This window comes from Nomascus leucogenys, chromosome 8 (genome assembly GCF_006542625.1).
Source record: "Nomascus leucogenys isolate Asia chromosome 8, Asia_NLE_v1, whole genome shotgun sequence".
Lineage (NCBI taxonomy): Eukaryota > Metazoa > Chordata > Mammalia > Primates > Hylobatidae > Nomascus > Nomascus leucogenys.
In genome coordinates, this window is record NC_044388.1 from 14,163,012 (window position 1) to 14,178,741 (window position 15,730).

The 15,730-nt window shown below is 38.1% G+C and overlaps 1 protein-coding gene across 2 annotated transcripts in view; it reads left to right on the forward strand.

The window, feature by feature from the left end:
- STAG1 (stromal antigen 1) overlaps positions 1-15,730 on the forward strand; it is a 417,686-nt gene that overhangs the window by 113,699 nt on the left and 288,257 nt on the right. For both annotated transcript variants that reach the window (XM_003265265.4, XM_030816776.1), the window contains exon 2: positions 8,314-8,425. In XM_003265265.4, coding sequence (XP_003265313.1) covers positions 8,397-8,425 — 29 coding nt within the window. In that variant the 5' untranslated portion in view covers positions 8,314-8,396. The remainder of the gene's footprint in view (positions 1-8,313; positions 8,426-15,730) is intronic.

The window sequence follows — 15,730 nt, forward strand, 5'->3', positions numbered from 1 at the left end:
GCAAGTTAATTGTCTTGAGTTTCATTTTTACTTGTTAGCTGTTTTAAAGACTGTGACATTTTTAGTGCTGCTTAAATTTAGAGCAATCCAATTAATAACATACATACATTTATTTATCTATTTAGAGACGGACGGAGTCTCCCTCTGTCGCCCAGGCTGGAGTTCAGTGGCGTGATCCCGGCTCACTGCAGCCTCCGCCTCCCGGGTTCAAGTAATTCTCCCACCTCAGCTTCCCGAGTAGTTAGGATTACAGACGCATGCCACCATGCCCAGTTAATTTTGTATTTTTAGCAGAGACGGGATTTCACCATGTTGGCCAGGCTAGTCTTGAACTCCTGACCTCAGGTGATCTGTCCGCCTAGGCCTCCCAAAGTGCTCGGATTTCAGGCGTGAGCTACTGCACCCAGCCATGTTTTTTTGTTTTTTAAAAGGAAGCTGCTAACTTTGATTAGTTTGCTAACTCTAAGAGCTTTCCTTGTTTTTAATTTTGTGTACTCTCCTTAAAAATAAATACATCCATAAACACATATACACACACATATTTTTAATTCAATAGCTGTTTACTAGGTTTCAAGCATTAAGAATATAGAAGTGAGGCTGGACGTGGTGGCTCATGCCTGTAATCCCAGCACTTTGGGAGGCTGAGGCGGGTGGATCACCTGAGGTCAGGAGTTTGAGACCAGCCTGGCAAATATGGTGAAACCTTTTCTCTACTAAAAATACAAAAAATGAGCTGGGTGTGGGGGTGGGTGATTGTAATCCCAGCTACTTGGGAGGCTAAGGCAGGAGAATCACTTGAATCTGGGAGGCGGAGATTGCAGTGAGCTGAGATCACACCATTGCACTCCAGCTTGGGCAACAAGAGCAAAACTCTGTCTCAAAAAAAAAAAAAAAAAAAGGAAAGAAAAGAAAAAGAAATGCAGCCTGGGTAGCAAAGTGAGACCCTGTTTCTACAAACAGTTTTTAAAAAATTAGCCAGGCGTAGTGGCGTGTACTTAGTCCCAGCTACTTGGGAGGCTGAGGCCAGGATCACTTGGGCCCAGGAGTTGGAGGCTGCAGGGAGGTATGAATTGCTCCACTGCACTCTAACCTGGGCTACAGAGCAAGACCTCCCATCTTAAAAAAGAAAAAATGTTTTCACACATATATGGAACTGAACAAAAAGGACAAAAAATACCTTCCCTCATGAAACTTAGCATTCCTTTATGCTTTTGTCTTCCTCCTGTAGCTACGAATTGAATTCATTCTAGAGTTCCAGGTACTCTTCCAGTCACTCACCACAATAACTGTATGCTATATGGGTTCTTTTTTTATTCCAAATTGATGTATGAGAATACTTAGGCATAGTGAGTTACAAAGCTAGAAAGTAGAATACCTGGTATAAGAACTCAGGTAATTGAGCCCCAGAACCCAAACTCTTAAATTACTCTTAACATTTCTTTTGATTTTAAGGTTTATGTTACCAAGATATTTTAAAAGTAGTCTTTTACAGTACAACATTCAGAGAGAAAGAGCAGAATAATGATCTAACCTGCTGTTGCCAATGAACTTTATCGCTATCCCATTGAGCACATCATTCAGTTTTGGCTTAAAATATCCTTCTGTCTGCTTAATATTTGAGAGTTTCTAGACTGATATTTTCAAAAGATTTATTACTCCACTGTTTCTTGAGTCTTAATGTTTCCTACTTATTTATCTTTTAGTGTGAATTGCTGTGCAACTTGGAAAATCCAATTTTATTTTTGGCATTCTTTTTGTTCACTAAAAGAGCTACAAAATCTGTCTCACAGGCTAAATTTTACTGGGAAAAGAGTTTGGAAGTTTATTTTCTTGATTGCTACCTAAACCTTTATACTACAGAGAATTTAAGTGTACAGTAGGCTGTCAAATAACATTTTGTTATAATGTTGATGAGGGAAAGGAAAATAGATTCCTTGCTGGGGCCGTTGTGTGGAGTTTGCACATTTTCCCCATGTCTGTGTGGGTTTCTTTTCTTTGGGTACTCTGGTTTTCTCCCACATACCAGATATGTGCATGTGCATGTTAATCGACATGTCTAAATTGTCCTAGTATGAGTAGTTTGGGTATGTATGTGAGTGCCCTGTGTGATGGAATGGTGACCTGTCCAGGGTTTGTTCTTGCCTTGCTCCCTGAGCTGCTGGGATGGGCTCTGGCCACCTGCGATTCTGAACTGGAATAATTGGGTAAATAATTATCTGACTTGTTAAAATTAATCTTTCTTAAATATATGTAAAGCTTACATTTATTTTAGTGTTTAATATTTTAAATGTTTTGGTGTTTGTTTAGAAGTTTGCTGATTTTTTTGTGACCAGAAGTATGCTATAGGAACTTAACTATTGTTTACATCAATTAGCCTATTCTAAAAATGGTTTTGTTACATGTCATTTTGCTTTAACCCTCAGTTTCCAAGAACCCATGGTTGATGTTAAGACTTAGTGTATATTCATGTGTGTTATATTCGACAAACAGTTTTCCATTAATATACTTAATTTGATATAAACATGAGTAAAATAGTTAAATTCCATTAAAAATAGTAAATGAGTCTATCTCTTCTATGTAGATGGAGTACCACTTACAGAAACTGTTGAAAAGTGGCTTCACAAGTAACATCATTGTCATAATTATAATTTTTGATTTGCTTAGCAAATCATGTGGCACCCTACTACCACCACCTACACTGTATGTCTGTGTGTGTATACATTGCTAAGAGATTTCCTTTTTTTTTTTTTTTTTTTTTTTTTTTTTGGAGACAAAGTTTCTTTCTTGGTGCCCAGGCTGGAGTGCAGTGGCGTGGTCTCGGCTCACTGCAATCTCTGCCTTCTGGGTTCAAGTGATTCTCCTGCCTCAGCCTCCCGAGTAGGTGGGATTACAGGCGCGTACCACCATGGCCGGCTAATTTTTGTATTTTTAGTAGAGATGGGGGTTTCACCATGTTGGCCAGTCTGGTCTCGAACTCCTGACCTCAGGTGATCCACCCACCTTAGCTTCCCAAAGTGCTGGGATTACAGGCGTGAGCCATGGTGCCTGGCCTCTGGATTTCTTACATTACAATTTTATTGTTTTTCTTATATAGATTCTACGTATTTTGTTGGATTTACACATAAGAATTTAATTCATTGATGTGAATGCAAATGATACTGTGTTTTTCATTTAAAATTATATTTGTTCATTGTCTACAGCAAGGTGATTGACTTTTATATGTTAGCCTTGTATCTTGAAACCTTGCTGTAGTAGCTTATTAGTTCCAAGAGTTGTTTTATTTTGCCTTTTCAGGTCTTTCAAATTTTCTATATAGACAGTTTTGTCATCTGGAAATAAAAGAAGTTTTGTTTCTTCTTTCCCAAGCTATGTACCTTTTGTTTATTTTCTTTCTCTTATCGCATTAGCCAGGATTTCCAGTATGATGTGAAAAAGTAGTGGTTGAGAATAGCATCCTAGTTTAACTGGAAAAGCTTTGAGTTTCTCTCCATTACATGTGATGTTAGCTGCAGTGTTTGGAGATACTCTTTACTGAGTTGAGAATGTTCCCCCCTATTTCTCATTTACTGAGAGTATTTATTACGAATGGGTGTTGGATTTTGTCAAGTGCTTTTCCTTTGTCTTTTGATATGATCATGTAGTTTTTCTTTTTTAGCTCTTGATATGATGTATTATATTAATTGATTTTTGAATGTTGAACCAGCCTTGCATGACTGAGATAAATCCCACTTGGTCTTCATGTAGAATTATTTTTACACATTGTGTATTTTGATTTGCTGATGTTTCTGTTGAGGATTTTCACATAAATGTTTATTAGAGATATTGATGTGTAATTTTCTTGTGTTTTTGTGTAGTTTGGTATTACAGAAATGCCTCATAGAATGAATTAGAAAGTAGTTCCTTCTTGTCTCTTTTTTGGAAGATTGATGCTAATTCTTTTTAAACTATGTTTGGTATAATTAAGCAGTAAGGCCATCTGGTCCTGGGCTTTTCTTCCTGGGGAGATTTTTGATAACTGATTCAGTGTCTTGTTATAGTTCTTTTCACATTTTTTGTGTTTTTTGAGCCAGTTTTGACAATTTGTGCATTTCTAGGAATTTGTCCATTTAATATGTTACTAAATTTGTGGGGATATGTTGTTAACCATATTCTCTTGCCCCTTCTCTCTTTTTTCAAGAGTCATTTTATCTAAAGATATGTCAATTTTGTTTACCTTTTCCAACAACAAACGTGGTTTTATTGATTGTATTGTTTTTCTAATCTCAATATAGTTTATCTGTGCACTAATTTTGATTAATTTCTTCAGTTTGCTGCCTTCGGGCTTAGTTTGCCCTTTGTATTTTTTTTCTTCAGTTGTAGAATTAGGTCATTTATTTGAGCCTTTTTTTTTCCCCTAAAATCTTGATTTTTACAACTGTATTTTCCTCTGAGCACTGCTTTTGCTGCATCCCATACATTTTGATATATTGTGTTTTTGTTTCATTTATCTCAAAGTATTCTAATTTCTGTTTTTTTTATTATTATACTTTAGGTTTTAGGGTACATGTGCACAGTGTGCAGATTTGTTACATATGTATCCATGTGCCATGTTGTTTTGCTGCACCCATTAACTCATCATTTAGCGTTAGGTGTATCTCCTAATGCTGTCCCTCCCCCCTCCCCCCACCCCACAACAGTCCCCGGAGTGTGATGTTCCCCTTCCTGTGTCCATGAGTTCTCATTGTTTAGTTCCCACCTATGAGTGAGAACATGCGGTGTTTGGTTTTTTGTCCTTGCGATAGTTTACTGAGAATGATGGATATATTTTGAGATTCTGTTGTTAAGGGTGTATAACTTCATGATTTTTATATCTTTGTAATGAAATGAATTGGGGACCCCCCATTATATGGTGCCCTGGTTTTTTGTTTGTTTTGGGGGCTGAAACAGGGTCTCTGTCACCCAGGCTGGAGTGTAGTGGCCGGCCCAGTCATGGCCCACTGTAGCCTCAACCTCCTGGGCTCAAGTGATCCGCCCACCTCAGCCTCTCGAATAGAGTAGCTGGAACCACAGGTGTGTACCACCACATCTGGTTAGTTTTAAACTTTTGTTTTTTCCTTTTAAAAATTATTTATTTATTTATTTATTTATTTATTTATTTATTATTTTTTGAAACAGGGTCTCACTCTGTCACCCAGACCGGAGTACAGTGGTACGATCTTGGCTCACTGCAACCTCCGCCTCCTGGGTTCAAGTGATTCTCCTGCCTCAGCCTCCTGAGTAGCTGGGACTCCAGGTGCCTGCCACCATGCCTGGCTAATTTTTTTTTTTTTTTTTTTTTAAATAGAGACAGAGTTTCACCATGTTGGCCAGTCTGGTCTTAAACTCTTGACCTCAAGTGATTCGCCTGCCTCAGCCTCCCAAAGTGCTGGGATTATAAGCGTGGGCTACTGTGCCTGGCCAGTTTTTAAATATTTTTGTAGAGATGGAGTCTCTCTATATTCTGCCTGGGCTGGTCTCGAACTCCTGGCCCCCAGTGATCCTCTTGCCTTGGCCTATAGTATCTGTGCCCCTACCCCCGCCACCCCCGCTTTTTTTTTTTTTTTTTTTTTTTGATATGGAGTCTTTTGCTCTGTTGCCCAGGTTGAAGTGCAGTGGTGCAGTCTCGGCTCACTGCAACCTCTGCCTTCCGAGTTCAAGTGATTGTCCTGCCCCAGCCTCCCAAAGTAGCTGGGATTGCAGACACCTGCCACCACACCTGGCCAATTTTTATATTTTTAGTGGAGATGGGATTTCACCATGATGGTCAGGGTGATCTGGAGCTCCTGACCTCAAGTGATGCACCTGCCTCAGCCTCCCAAAGTGCTGGGATTACAGACGTGAGCCACCATGTCTGGCCTCCCTTTAGCATTTGTTGTAGGGCATGTCTAGGGACAAATTCCTTCTGCTCTTTGTTTTTCTATGAATGTCTTAATTTCTCCCTTGAGGGATAGTTTTACTCGTTATATAGTTCTTTTTTGATGGTTTTTCTTTCAGCACTTTAGTTATGTCATCCTACTGCCTTTTTTACTTCAATGATCACATTTTTAAATTTTTATTTTGTGGCAGGGGATACTTTCTGGCCAAAACTGGAAAGCCTGCTGGACAAATTCAAACATTAACCTTAAAAAAATGGACATTTTGATTATTAAAATGTTTTCACTCTGGGAATCATCCTTTCACCTCCCCCATGCCCTGTTTGATTTTACTGACTGTTAAAAGCTATAGTCATCTGTTTATTTAGTGATTTTTTTTCCCCCCTAAACTACTTTTGCCAAGACTGTCTTTCTTGTCCTGTGTGGACACTGACATTTTTCATCTTGGTGATCAAACCAGTAACCTGACAGATTTACCTAAAGAATTGGAACCCAAAAGGGAGAAAAACCCTCTGTGGGTATTTGCAGATAGGTTCTTTACTGAAGTATTTTTGCAATAAATAGCCTGGCCATTTGCAGCTCGGCCTTAGTCTTCATCTTCTGCTTGCACAGAGCTCAAAGATCAATTAGAGGTGCAAGCCTATGCTTCTCTCAGGCCTCCTCTGACCATGCTTTTAGCCTTGGGCATGCGTGTGGCACCTTGAATTCCCCAGAATATGTGGGAGTCTTTCAAAGCCCTTAGTCCCTAACATATCTTCCTCCTTAGACTCTTTATTCTGAGGCTTTACATATTGCTGCTTGTCTTGTATGCTGTCTCTTACCCCAGAGAGCTTATGTGTAGTATATATATTTAAATCCTTTCAACAGATGCCAGCTGGGAATCTCTTCAAAATGCACAGCTATCATTTTTGAGAAGGAGGTTGATATTGCTCCCACAGGTACCAGCAAGCTGCACCAAGAGTTTGATCTGCTGTCCCCATTGACACTGTTGAGTTGGGGAATGGGCAATGGTAGGCAAGTAAGCAAAAGACGCTATAGTGCCTTCTCACCAAATTTTGCAGCTTCTTTCTTTGTTAAGCACCCCTCTGTTTGTAAGTTTTATTAGATTCAGGAATTCTGTAAAAGTTGATTTCAGTTTTTGTCAACCCAAGTATTGTTTCACTGGAGAGGCTTATTCTTGAAGTTTTCTACTCATTGATTTCCCATGATATGACTCCTTTCATTTTTTTGAAAGATTATCACTTGGTATGTAATTCAGGGTTGACTTTTTTTCCCCCCTCACAGTACTTTTAAGATGTTACTCCATTGTCTTTGAACTTACATAGTTTCCAATAGGAAGTCTGATATTGATCTTTGTCTTTCTGTATGTATGTATCCTATTTCTTTAGCTTCCTTTTGAATTTTCCCTTTAACTCTGGTTTTTAGCAGTTTGTGTATTTTGATGTATTCTGCTTGGGAATTCTCTGATCTTACATCTGTTTTGATATCTTACATGATTTTTTGAACATTCTTCCCCATTATCTCTTCAAATATTTGTTCTGCCTTGTACTTGGTCTTTCTGTCTGGAATTCTAACTATACCTATGTTATTCTGTTTGATACCGTATAATGGCCTATTGTGGACTGTTAGGTCCTACTACCCCTGCTTTTGCAAAATATGAGACTTTATGTTTTTTAGAGCCATTGTAGGTTCACAGCAAATTTGAAGGAAAAGTAAAGAGTGTTTGCTTATATTCTCTGTCCCTACACTTGCACAGCCTACCATACTGTCAACATCCTGCACCAGAGGAGAACATTTTTTAACAGCTGATCAACCTATATTGACACGTCACTATCACCCCAAGTTGCTACTTTAAATTAGGGTTGACTCTTGCTGTTGGTGTCTAGCTGTTTTTGGATTCTTGCTGTTTTTACAAATCTGTAGTGACACATCCATCATTATACATGTTTCACTGCCCTAAAAATCTTCTGTGATCTGCCTGTTCATCCCTTCCACCCACTAAATCCTTGGTAACCACCGATTCTTTTACTGGCTCCATAGTTTTGCCTTTTCCAAAATGTCATATGGTTGGAATCATGCAGTATGTATCCTTTTCAGATTGGCTTCTTTACTTAATAATATGTATTTAAGGTTCCTTCATGCCTTTTCAAGGCTCTCAAGCTAATTTTAATGCCAAATAATATTTCATTGTGAGGATATGCGTAGTTTATTTATTCATTTACTTAGTGAGAACATCTTGGTTGCTTCCAAGTTTTGGCAGTTATGAATAAAACTGCTATAAACATCTGTGGACATGAGTTTTCAGCTCATTTGGGTAAATGCCAAGTAGTGTGATCACTGGTAATGGTGTGGATTGATTGTAGTTTATGAATTCTGTCATCCTCATTTTATTTTAAAATAATTTCTTTTCTTTAATTGACAGGATTGCCTTTGAGGTTATTTTAAAAGTTTTGAGTTGTACAGCACTTGATTATTTTGCTGCATTGTGAAAGGACCTCTCCAGCAATGATTACTTCAGAATTACCAGTGTTACAGTAAGTATTGTAATTTTCTTTTTTTTTTTTTAGTTTTTAAAAAACTAAAGAAAATTTTGGACAACTTATTTCTTTATCAAAATGCTCTCTTTGATGAGACATTTCAAATATGTTCTTTGATATTGGGACAATATGTTTGCAGTGTAAGTAGTAGTAGGGTGTGTAATTACCATATCCATTCATGGCTTTTGCTATTGAACTGTCAACATGTTTTCTGATATTCAACAAAAAAGATGTTAATGTCCTATATTAGGAGTCAGCAAACTGTGGCCCATGGGCCAAATCTGGCATGTTGTCTCTTTTTGCAAAATAAAATTTTGGATGAGAGCCACACTCACTCCTTTACATGCTGTTTATGACTACTTTGTATTACAAGTTGTGACAGTGATAGTATTGCGTGGAAAGCCTAAAATATTTAGTCTGGCCATTTACAAAAAAGTAGTTTGGTGTCCCCTATCTTATACCATACTCTTTCTCTACCCCCTCTCTGCTCACTTCTAGCTCTTTTATTATGATTCTTTCTTTTTCCTTAGATTGAGATTGTTGAGGTTGTTCTGCTACCAGAAGAAATCTAAGGGATATACCAGTTGACATTTTTGATGGCATCCCATTAGATTTGTTGGAGTTAAGGACAGATTTAGAATTGGGACTTTTATTTTTATTTTCTTTTGAGATGGAATTTTCCACTGTTGCCCATGCTGGAATGCAGTGGTACGATCTCGGCTCACTGCTACCTCTGCCTTCCAGGTTCAAGTGATTCTCCTGCCTCAGCCTCCTGAGTAGCTGGGATTACAGGCATGTGCCACCATGCCCGGCTAATTTTTGTATTTTTAGTAGAGACCGGGTTTCACTGTGTTGGCCAGGCTGGTCTCGAACTCCTGACCTCAGGTGGTCTGCCCGCCTCAGCCTCCCAAAGTGCCGGGATTACATGCGTGAGTCACTGTGCCTGGCCAGATTTAGAATTGGGACTTATTTTGGGAAATGTGATCACAGGAATGGCAGATATTATTCCTTTCATAGCTTTTATCATGTTGTAAGTCGGGAATCTGCATACTTTGATTCTGTATAAAAATGGTTTAGATATAATAAAAGTGATGAGCACTTTAAGCAGTTATTTATATATTATTGCTGCTCAATTCATTTGCATACCTTATTTTCAAGAGAGAACCTCTGATTGATCTCTTGGCCTTCTTTTTTTCCCTTCTAGCATTCTAAGACACAGAGCTATCCAAATTTCTTTAAACCGCTTGAAAAACCATCAATACTGTCCTCCTGTCCTTTCCCCGACATATGGGAGATAAAATTTATTTCTGCCTACTTATTTCTTTTTTACCCCTGTACCTGAGCATGGTATCATATATATAAATATATGAACATATAAAAATACGGTATAAATACCATATTTATATGATATTTAAGTTTGGAGGGCCCCTTATAGTATTTTCTTTCTTTTCTTTGTACTTACACACTTCTGCCCTTACCTGGCCAAGCCACTACCTATTTAAGTCTTAGCTCAGGTCTTACGCCTCCAGAAAAGTACTTAATGTAACATTTTATAATTGTCTCTTATTTTTTCTGACCCATCTCCTAGACTGCATTGTGTGCCTTATTTTTGTATGTCCTGCTGCTAGGACACTGTGTTGGGTATTAGCTCTTTGATAAAATATGAAACAGAGGTTATATTTAAATTGAAGTTGTATTACATGAGTTTGTATTGACATTATATCTAATATATCATGCTTTGTGAGTGAATTTTTTTTCAGAAAAATGTGAATCTCTAATATGTCTGTGGGTACTGGACAGTGGTGATCTGGGAGCTGGGTAAATGAGCTCCGGTTTAGATCTGTCAGCTGAAGATGGTACTCTTGGTTAAATTGAGATGTCCAATTTTGGTTTTTAAAATGTAGACACTATAAAGACCACTCTAGTGATTATCCTTATTATTTCTTGGCTTACTTAGATATTATAATTGCTGATGGATTTGTCACCTTAGTGCTGTTTACTATTAAGCATTGTCAAAACATTATCATTTACTACATTTTATATTCCCGGAAGCATACTAGGTTCTGGGTAGATATAACATGTAGAGCAGACTCAGTTCTTTTTGCAATGAAGCTTGTAAAGTTAGATATAAATCAAATAATCACAAATACATAGTTCTAAACTATCATTGGTACTGCGAAGGAAAAGTAGGAGGTCTGAAGTAGGGTTTAGGGGAAGAAGAAGGGAGCAGGCTCTTAGGCCCAGACTGAGATTATGTCATGCAAGCACCCTGAGATATGTTTGAAGGCCTGAAATAAAGCCTCCCCCCACCCCTTTTTTTTCTCCAGCACTGGGGATGGAGAGTGACATGAAATAAACTGTGAGTAGGGAGGAACAATATCATATCAGTACCTGCTAAGTCATGTTCAGAATTAGTTTTTTTCTCTTCACTGTGTGTATTATTCCATTTTCACACTGCTATGAAGAACTACCTGGAACTGGGTAATTTATAAAGAAAAGAGGTTTAGTTGACTCATCGCATGGCTGGGGAGGCCTCAGGAAACTTACAATCATGGCGGAAGGTGAAGGGGAAGCAAGCATCTTCTTCACAAGATGGCAGGAGAGAGAGAAGGGGAGTGGAAGGAAGTACCACACTTTTAAACCATCAGATCTCGTGAGAACTATCACAACAACAGCATAGAGGAAACTGCTCCTGTGATCCAGTCACCTCCCACCAGGTCCCTCCCTCAACAGGTGGGGATTACAATTCCAGATGAGATTTTGGTGAAGACACAGAGCCAAACCATATCAGCATGATAGATATATAAGAAGATACATACTTAGAAAGTTACTTAGTGCAGTATAGTATTAGATGGGAAAGGCCAACACTAGAAACAAGGAGACCTATCAGGAGAAGGATGTTGCAGTATCTAGGGAAAAGATGATAACTTAAACTAGTTACCCTGGAGATAGAAAGAGGTAGATAGAATTTAGAGAGTTCTAGGGAGCAAAATCATTTTTTAAATAAGATTTGATCTTATTCTTCCATGCTCTTAATTTATGTCTAGTAGTGTTATAAATGTGAACATTAGCCGCAGGAGTTTTGAAGAGCAGTTGGTCAAAGTTTGAATTTCCATACCCCTCGACCTGTCATTTTCACTGCATATATCCTAAAGAGAAACTTGATTGTGTACTACGATTTATTTATGTACAAGAACAGTCATTTCAGCCCTGTTTGTAATAGTGCAAAACTAGAGACAAACTAAGTGCTCATTGATAGGGAAGTAGCTAAATAAGTTGAGTGCATATTATGGAGTGCCATGCAGGAATCTAATGTATTTATATGGAGGATTCTCATGTATGTTACACTTAAAAAATTGAAATATTGATATTTATATTTTGAGAGAGAGAGAGACAGAGAGAGAGATACAAAAGCCTAAATATTTATGGCAGCGTCAAACTATTAACAGTGGTATTCTGCAGATGGGATTCAGAGTTAGGATGAGATAAAGTGAAATTTTTCCTTACATATTTTCTATTGCTCGAAATTTTCTTTTTCAAAAGCCTAGGATTTGTTTTCATATGTCTTAATAATTAAACATACACGTACTAACACATAACAGTGCATTAGCTGTTTGTTGGAAATAGTTCTCACTGTTTAAGCTGACTGCAGTTGGCAGCATTATTAAACAAATTGTACTTTTCTGACTCTTGGTAGGGGCATCAATAAACAATACTGCTGAAGAATAGGTTAGTTTCACTAATGGGTCAGTAATTATATTCTAGAACCAACCTGCTCCTATAGTTGCCTGGAGACTTATAAGCATCAAAAGCACTTGGAGATTTTGTCCACACAAGATAAATACAAAACAGAATGTTTGCACTGTGGTATCTTAACATGAAAATAGAAAATTCAGGTTTATCTTGAGATCTAACTGGACTCTGCCACTTACTAAGTATGCGACTGTGGACAAGTTTATCAGGTTTTCAGATCTTTCATTTCCTCATTCATAAAATCAGGAAGATAACATGCTTCTTAACAAGGTTTTTGTGCATATGTATTACAGATAACATATGTAAACTGACACATAGTCTATACTGAACATGGCCTATTTGGATTGTAGTTAGGAGAAAAAGCAATATGATTCATTGTTCTTTAGTAGAGACAAATTAAGATTGACTGGATCCGGGTTGGCAAATACTGCTGGTGGTTCAGATGCCTCTTTTAAATAAAATGTTGAAACATAGCCACACCCATTAATTTGCATATTGCATATGGCTGCATTTATGGTATGTCACCAGGGTTGAGTAGTAGCTATAGAGAACTTAAGACCCATAAGCCTAAAATATATACTGTATGGGTTTTTTTTTTTTTTTTTTTTTTTTTTTTTTTTTTTTTTTTTTTTTTTTTTTTTTTTTTTTTTGAGATGTAGTCTCACTCTGTTGCTCAGGCTGAAGTGCAGTGGTGTGATCTTGGCTCGGCCAACCTGCACCTCCTGGGTTCAAGCGATTCTCCTGCCTCAGCCTCCCAAGTAGCTGGGACTACAGGCACACACCACCATGCCCGGATAATTTTTGTATTTTTAGTGGAGACAGGGTTTCACTATGTTGGCCAGGTAGGTCTCGAACTCCTGACCTCATGATCTGCCTGCCTTGGCCTCCCAAAGTGCTGGGATTACAGGCGTGAGCCACTGCGCCTGGCTGTATGGATCTTTATGAAAAAGCTTGCTGACCCTGGACATCATTTACAATATTATTTATAGTTTTGTTGTTGTTTTGTTTGTTTTTGAGATAGAGTTCTACTCTGTCGCCCAGGCTGGAGTGCAGTGGCGCTATCTCTGCTCACTGCAACCTCCACCTCCTGGGTTCAAGCAATTCTCGTGCCTCAGCCTCCCAAAGTGTTGGGATTACAGGCGTGAGCCACTGTGCCCAGTCTTATTTACGGTTTTAAATACCAGATTAACTTTAAAGATATGTAAGTTGTAGAAGTAATATGATAACTTTGAAGATTTACAAGTGGGTAAGTAATATGATGTGAGAATGTTACTGGCAGTGGTGTGTAGAATGGCTTGAATAAGCAGCAGTAGGGAGATAAATTGAGATTATCACAGGGAGTGGTGATTGTGGTAGTAATCCTGGAAAGAGTGAGAAACAGATTATATTGTTCTGAGACAGATAGCTGAGGTAGGATTATGTTAGCAGGAGGCACAAGAAGACTGATATCATTCTATCAATTCGAGTTTGTAGACAGGATAATGGTGACAATAAATTTATATAATAACTTAGAGCATACTTATGCATAACTTAAATCAGTTAATTAATTGTATCTCTGTGAGTAGAAAGTCAGAAGTAAGTCAGGATTGGACTCAATTTTAGATGTGGCATTTGGTGAATTTGAGGTGGCATTCAAGTAAGTATGTCATGCATGCAAGATAAAAATCTTGAGTCAGAGATCTGGAATGTGGTCAGGTGTACTGATAAGGTATTGAAGTCATTTGCATAGAAGTTACACATTAACTGGATGAAATCTCCAAGGGAGTGTAATATAAATGGAGAACAGCAGACCTAACAGTTGAGCTTTAAGGAAGAGGGAATGAGCCTAAAAGAGCATTTGGTGAAGGAGATTGAGAAATAGTAGATTGTGAGTTGGACTTACCATTTGCTATGTACTTTTCCTACTCTTTACAATTTTATGCAGTAGTGTAGAATTTAGTGAAGAGATTCTTGTTCATGCTGTCTAAACCTTTTCAATGCTGTGTTGAAGCCAGCTTGTATTGGCCTGTGAGAGTTAAATGTTAAGTTTTTAGGAATTTTGCAAGCTAGCTAAACACAACATATCTGTTTTAAAAGGTTAACTTATATAAGCTTAAATTAAATGTCATATGAAAAATAAAAATAGTAAATACTCAAAACTCATCACTTCCTAATTATTTCATGTTACTATTTATGCTTTTGAAGTTGTTATTTAAACCTGTTGTGTCTTTGTGGTACAAATATGTTTTAATGCTGTACTACTGTTTATCACTTCCCACCTCACTTTGGTTATGCCACTTTGGTCATTTGAAATTGGCTATGGTAGGAATATGTACACCATGAAAATCAGCAAATGATAAAAATCAACGCTTAATTTATTGTTTTGTTGATTATAGACTTAAAGTGATAGAGAAATTGTTAACAATGCAGATTCAACTTAAAGGTGTATCGGATGGTCTATACCCATTACAATACCAATAACAAAAAATTGAGGAAGCATGTTTCCTCAGCCCTTATCTGAGTCAGCAGAGAAGTTGCTCACACCATTGACTAATGAGTGAAGTTTCAACAGATGTCTTTATCATTTTACTTGCATCCTACTCATTAAAGTGAACAAAAATAGAAACCACCTTTCATGTTAAAATTCCTATTCATTCATCAGTTGCAGCTGTAGGTTAGATTCCAACATAAGGCCAGGTGCGCTGGCTCACGCCTGTAATCCCAGCACTTTGGGAGGCCGAGGCAGGTGGATCATGAGGTCAGGAGATCGAGACCATCCTGGCTAACACGGTGAAACTCCATCTCTACTAAAACTGCAAAAAAAATTAGCCGGGCACAGTGGTGGGTGCCTGTAGTCCCAGCTACTCGGGAGGCTGAGGCAGGAGAATGGCATGAACCCAGGAGGCGGAACTGGCAGTGAGCCGAGATTGTGCCACTGCACTCCAGCCTGGGTGACACAGTGAGACTGTCCCCCCCAAAAAAAAAAAAAAAAAAAAAAAAAAAAAAAGATTCCAATATAAGAGTTGGGCAAAAATTATCTTTAAAATTATTTTGTGAGAATCAGTTATGTGGAATTTACAATAAATAGTGTTTTGTGTTTTATTATTGTTTGTAAATTATATGCTAAGTATCCCTTATGTCTTTTTTGTTGGTTTGTTTTGTTTTCAGACAGAGTATTGCCCCGTCGCCCAGGCTGGAGTGCAGTGGCGTAATCTCGGCTCACTGCAACCTCCGAGGGTTCAAGTGATTCCCCTGCCTCAACCTCCTGAGTAGATGGGATTACAGGCACGCGCCACCACGCCTGGCTAATTTTTGTGTTTTTAGTACTGATGGGGTTTTACTATGTTGGCCAGGCTGGTCCCAAATTCTGATCTCAGGTGATCCGCCTGCCTCACCCTCCCAAAGTGCTGAGATTATAGGCATGAGCCACCGTGCCTGGTCATATGTCTTAATACTTATAACTTAGGTGTTTGTATTTTTTTTTTTTTTAAAAGACAGTGGTTAAACATTAACTGGCACAGCACTGACCTTCATGACTTTATAAAATAAATAAAAATATTCCTAAGCCTT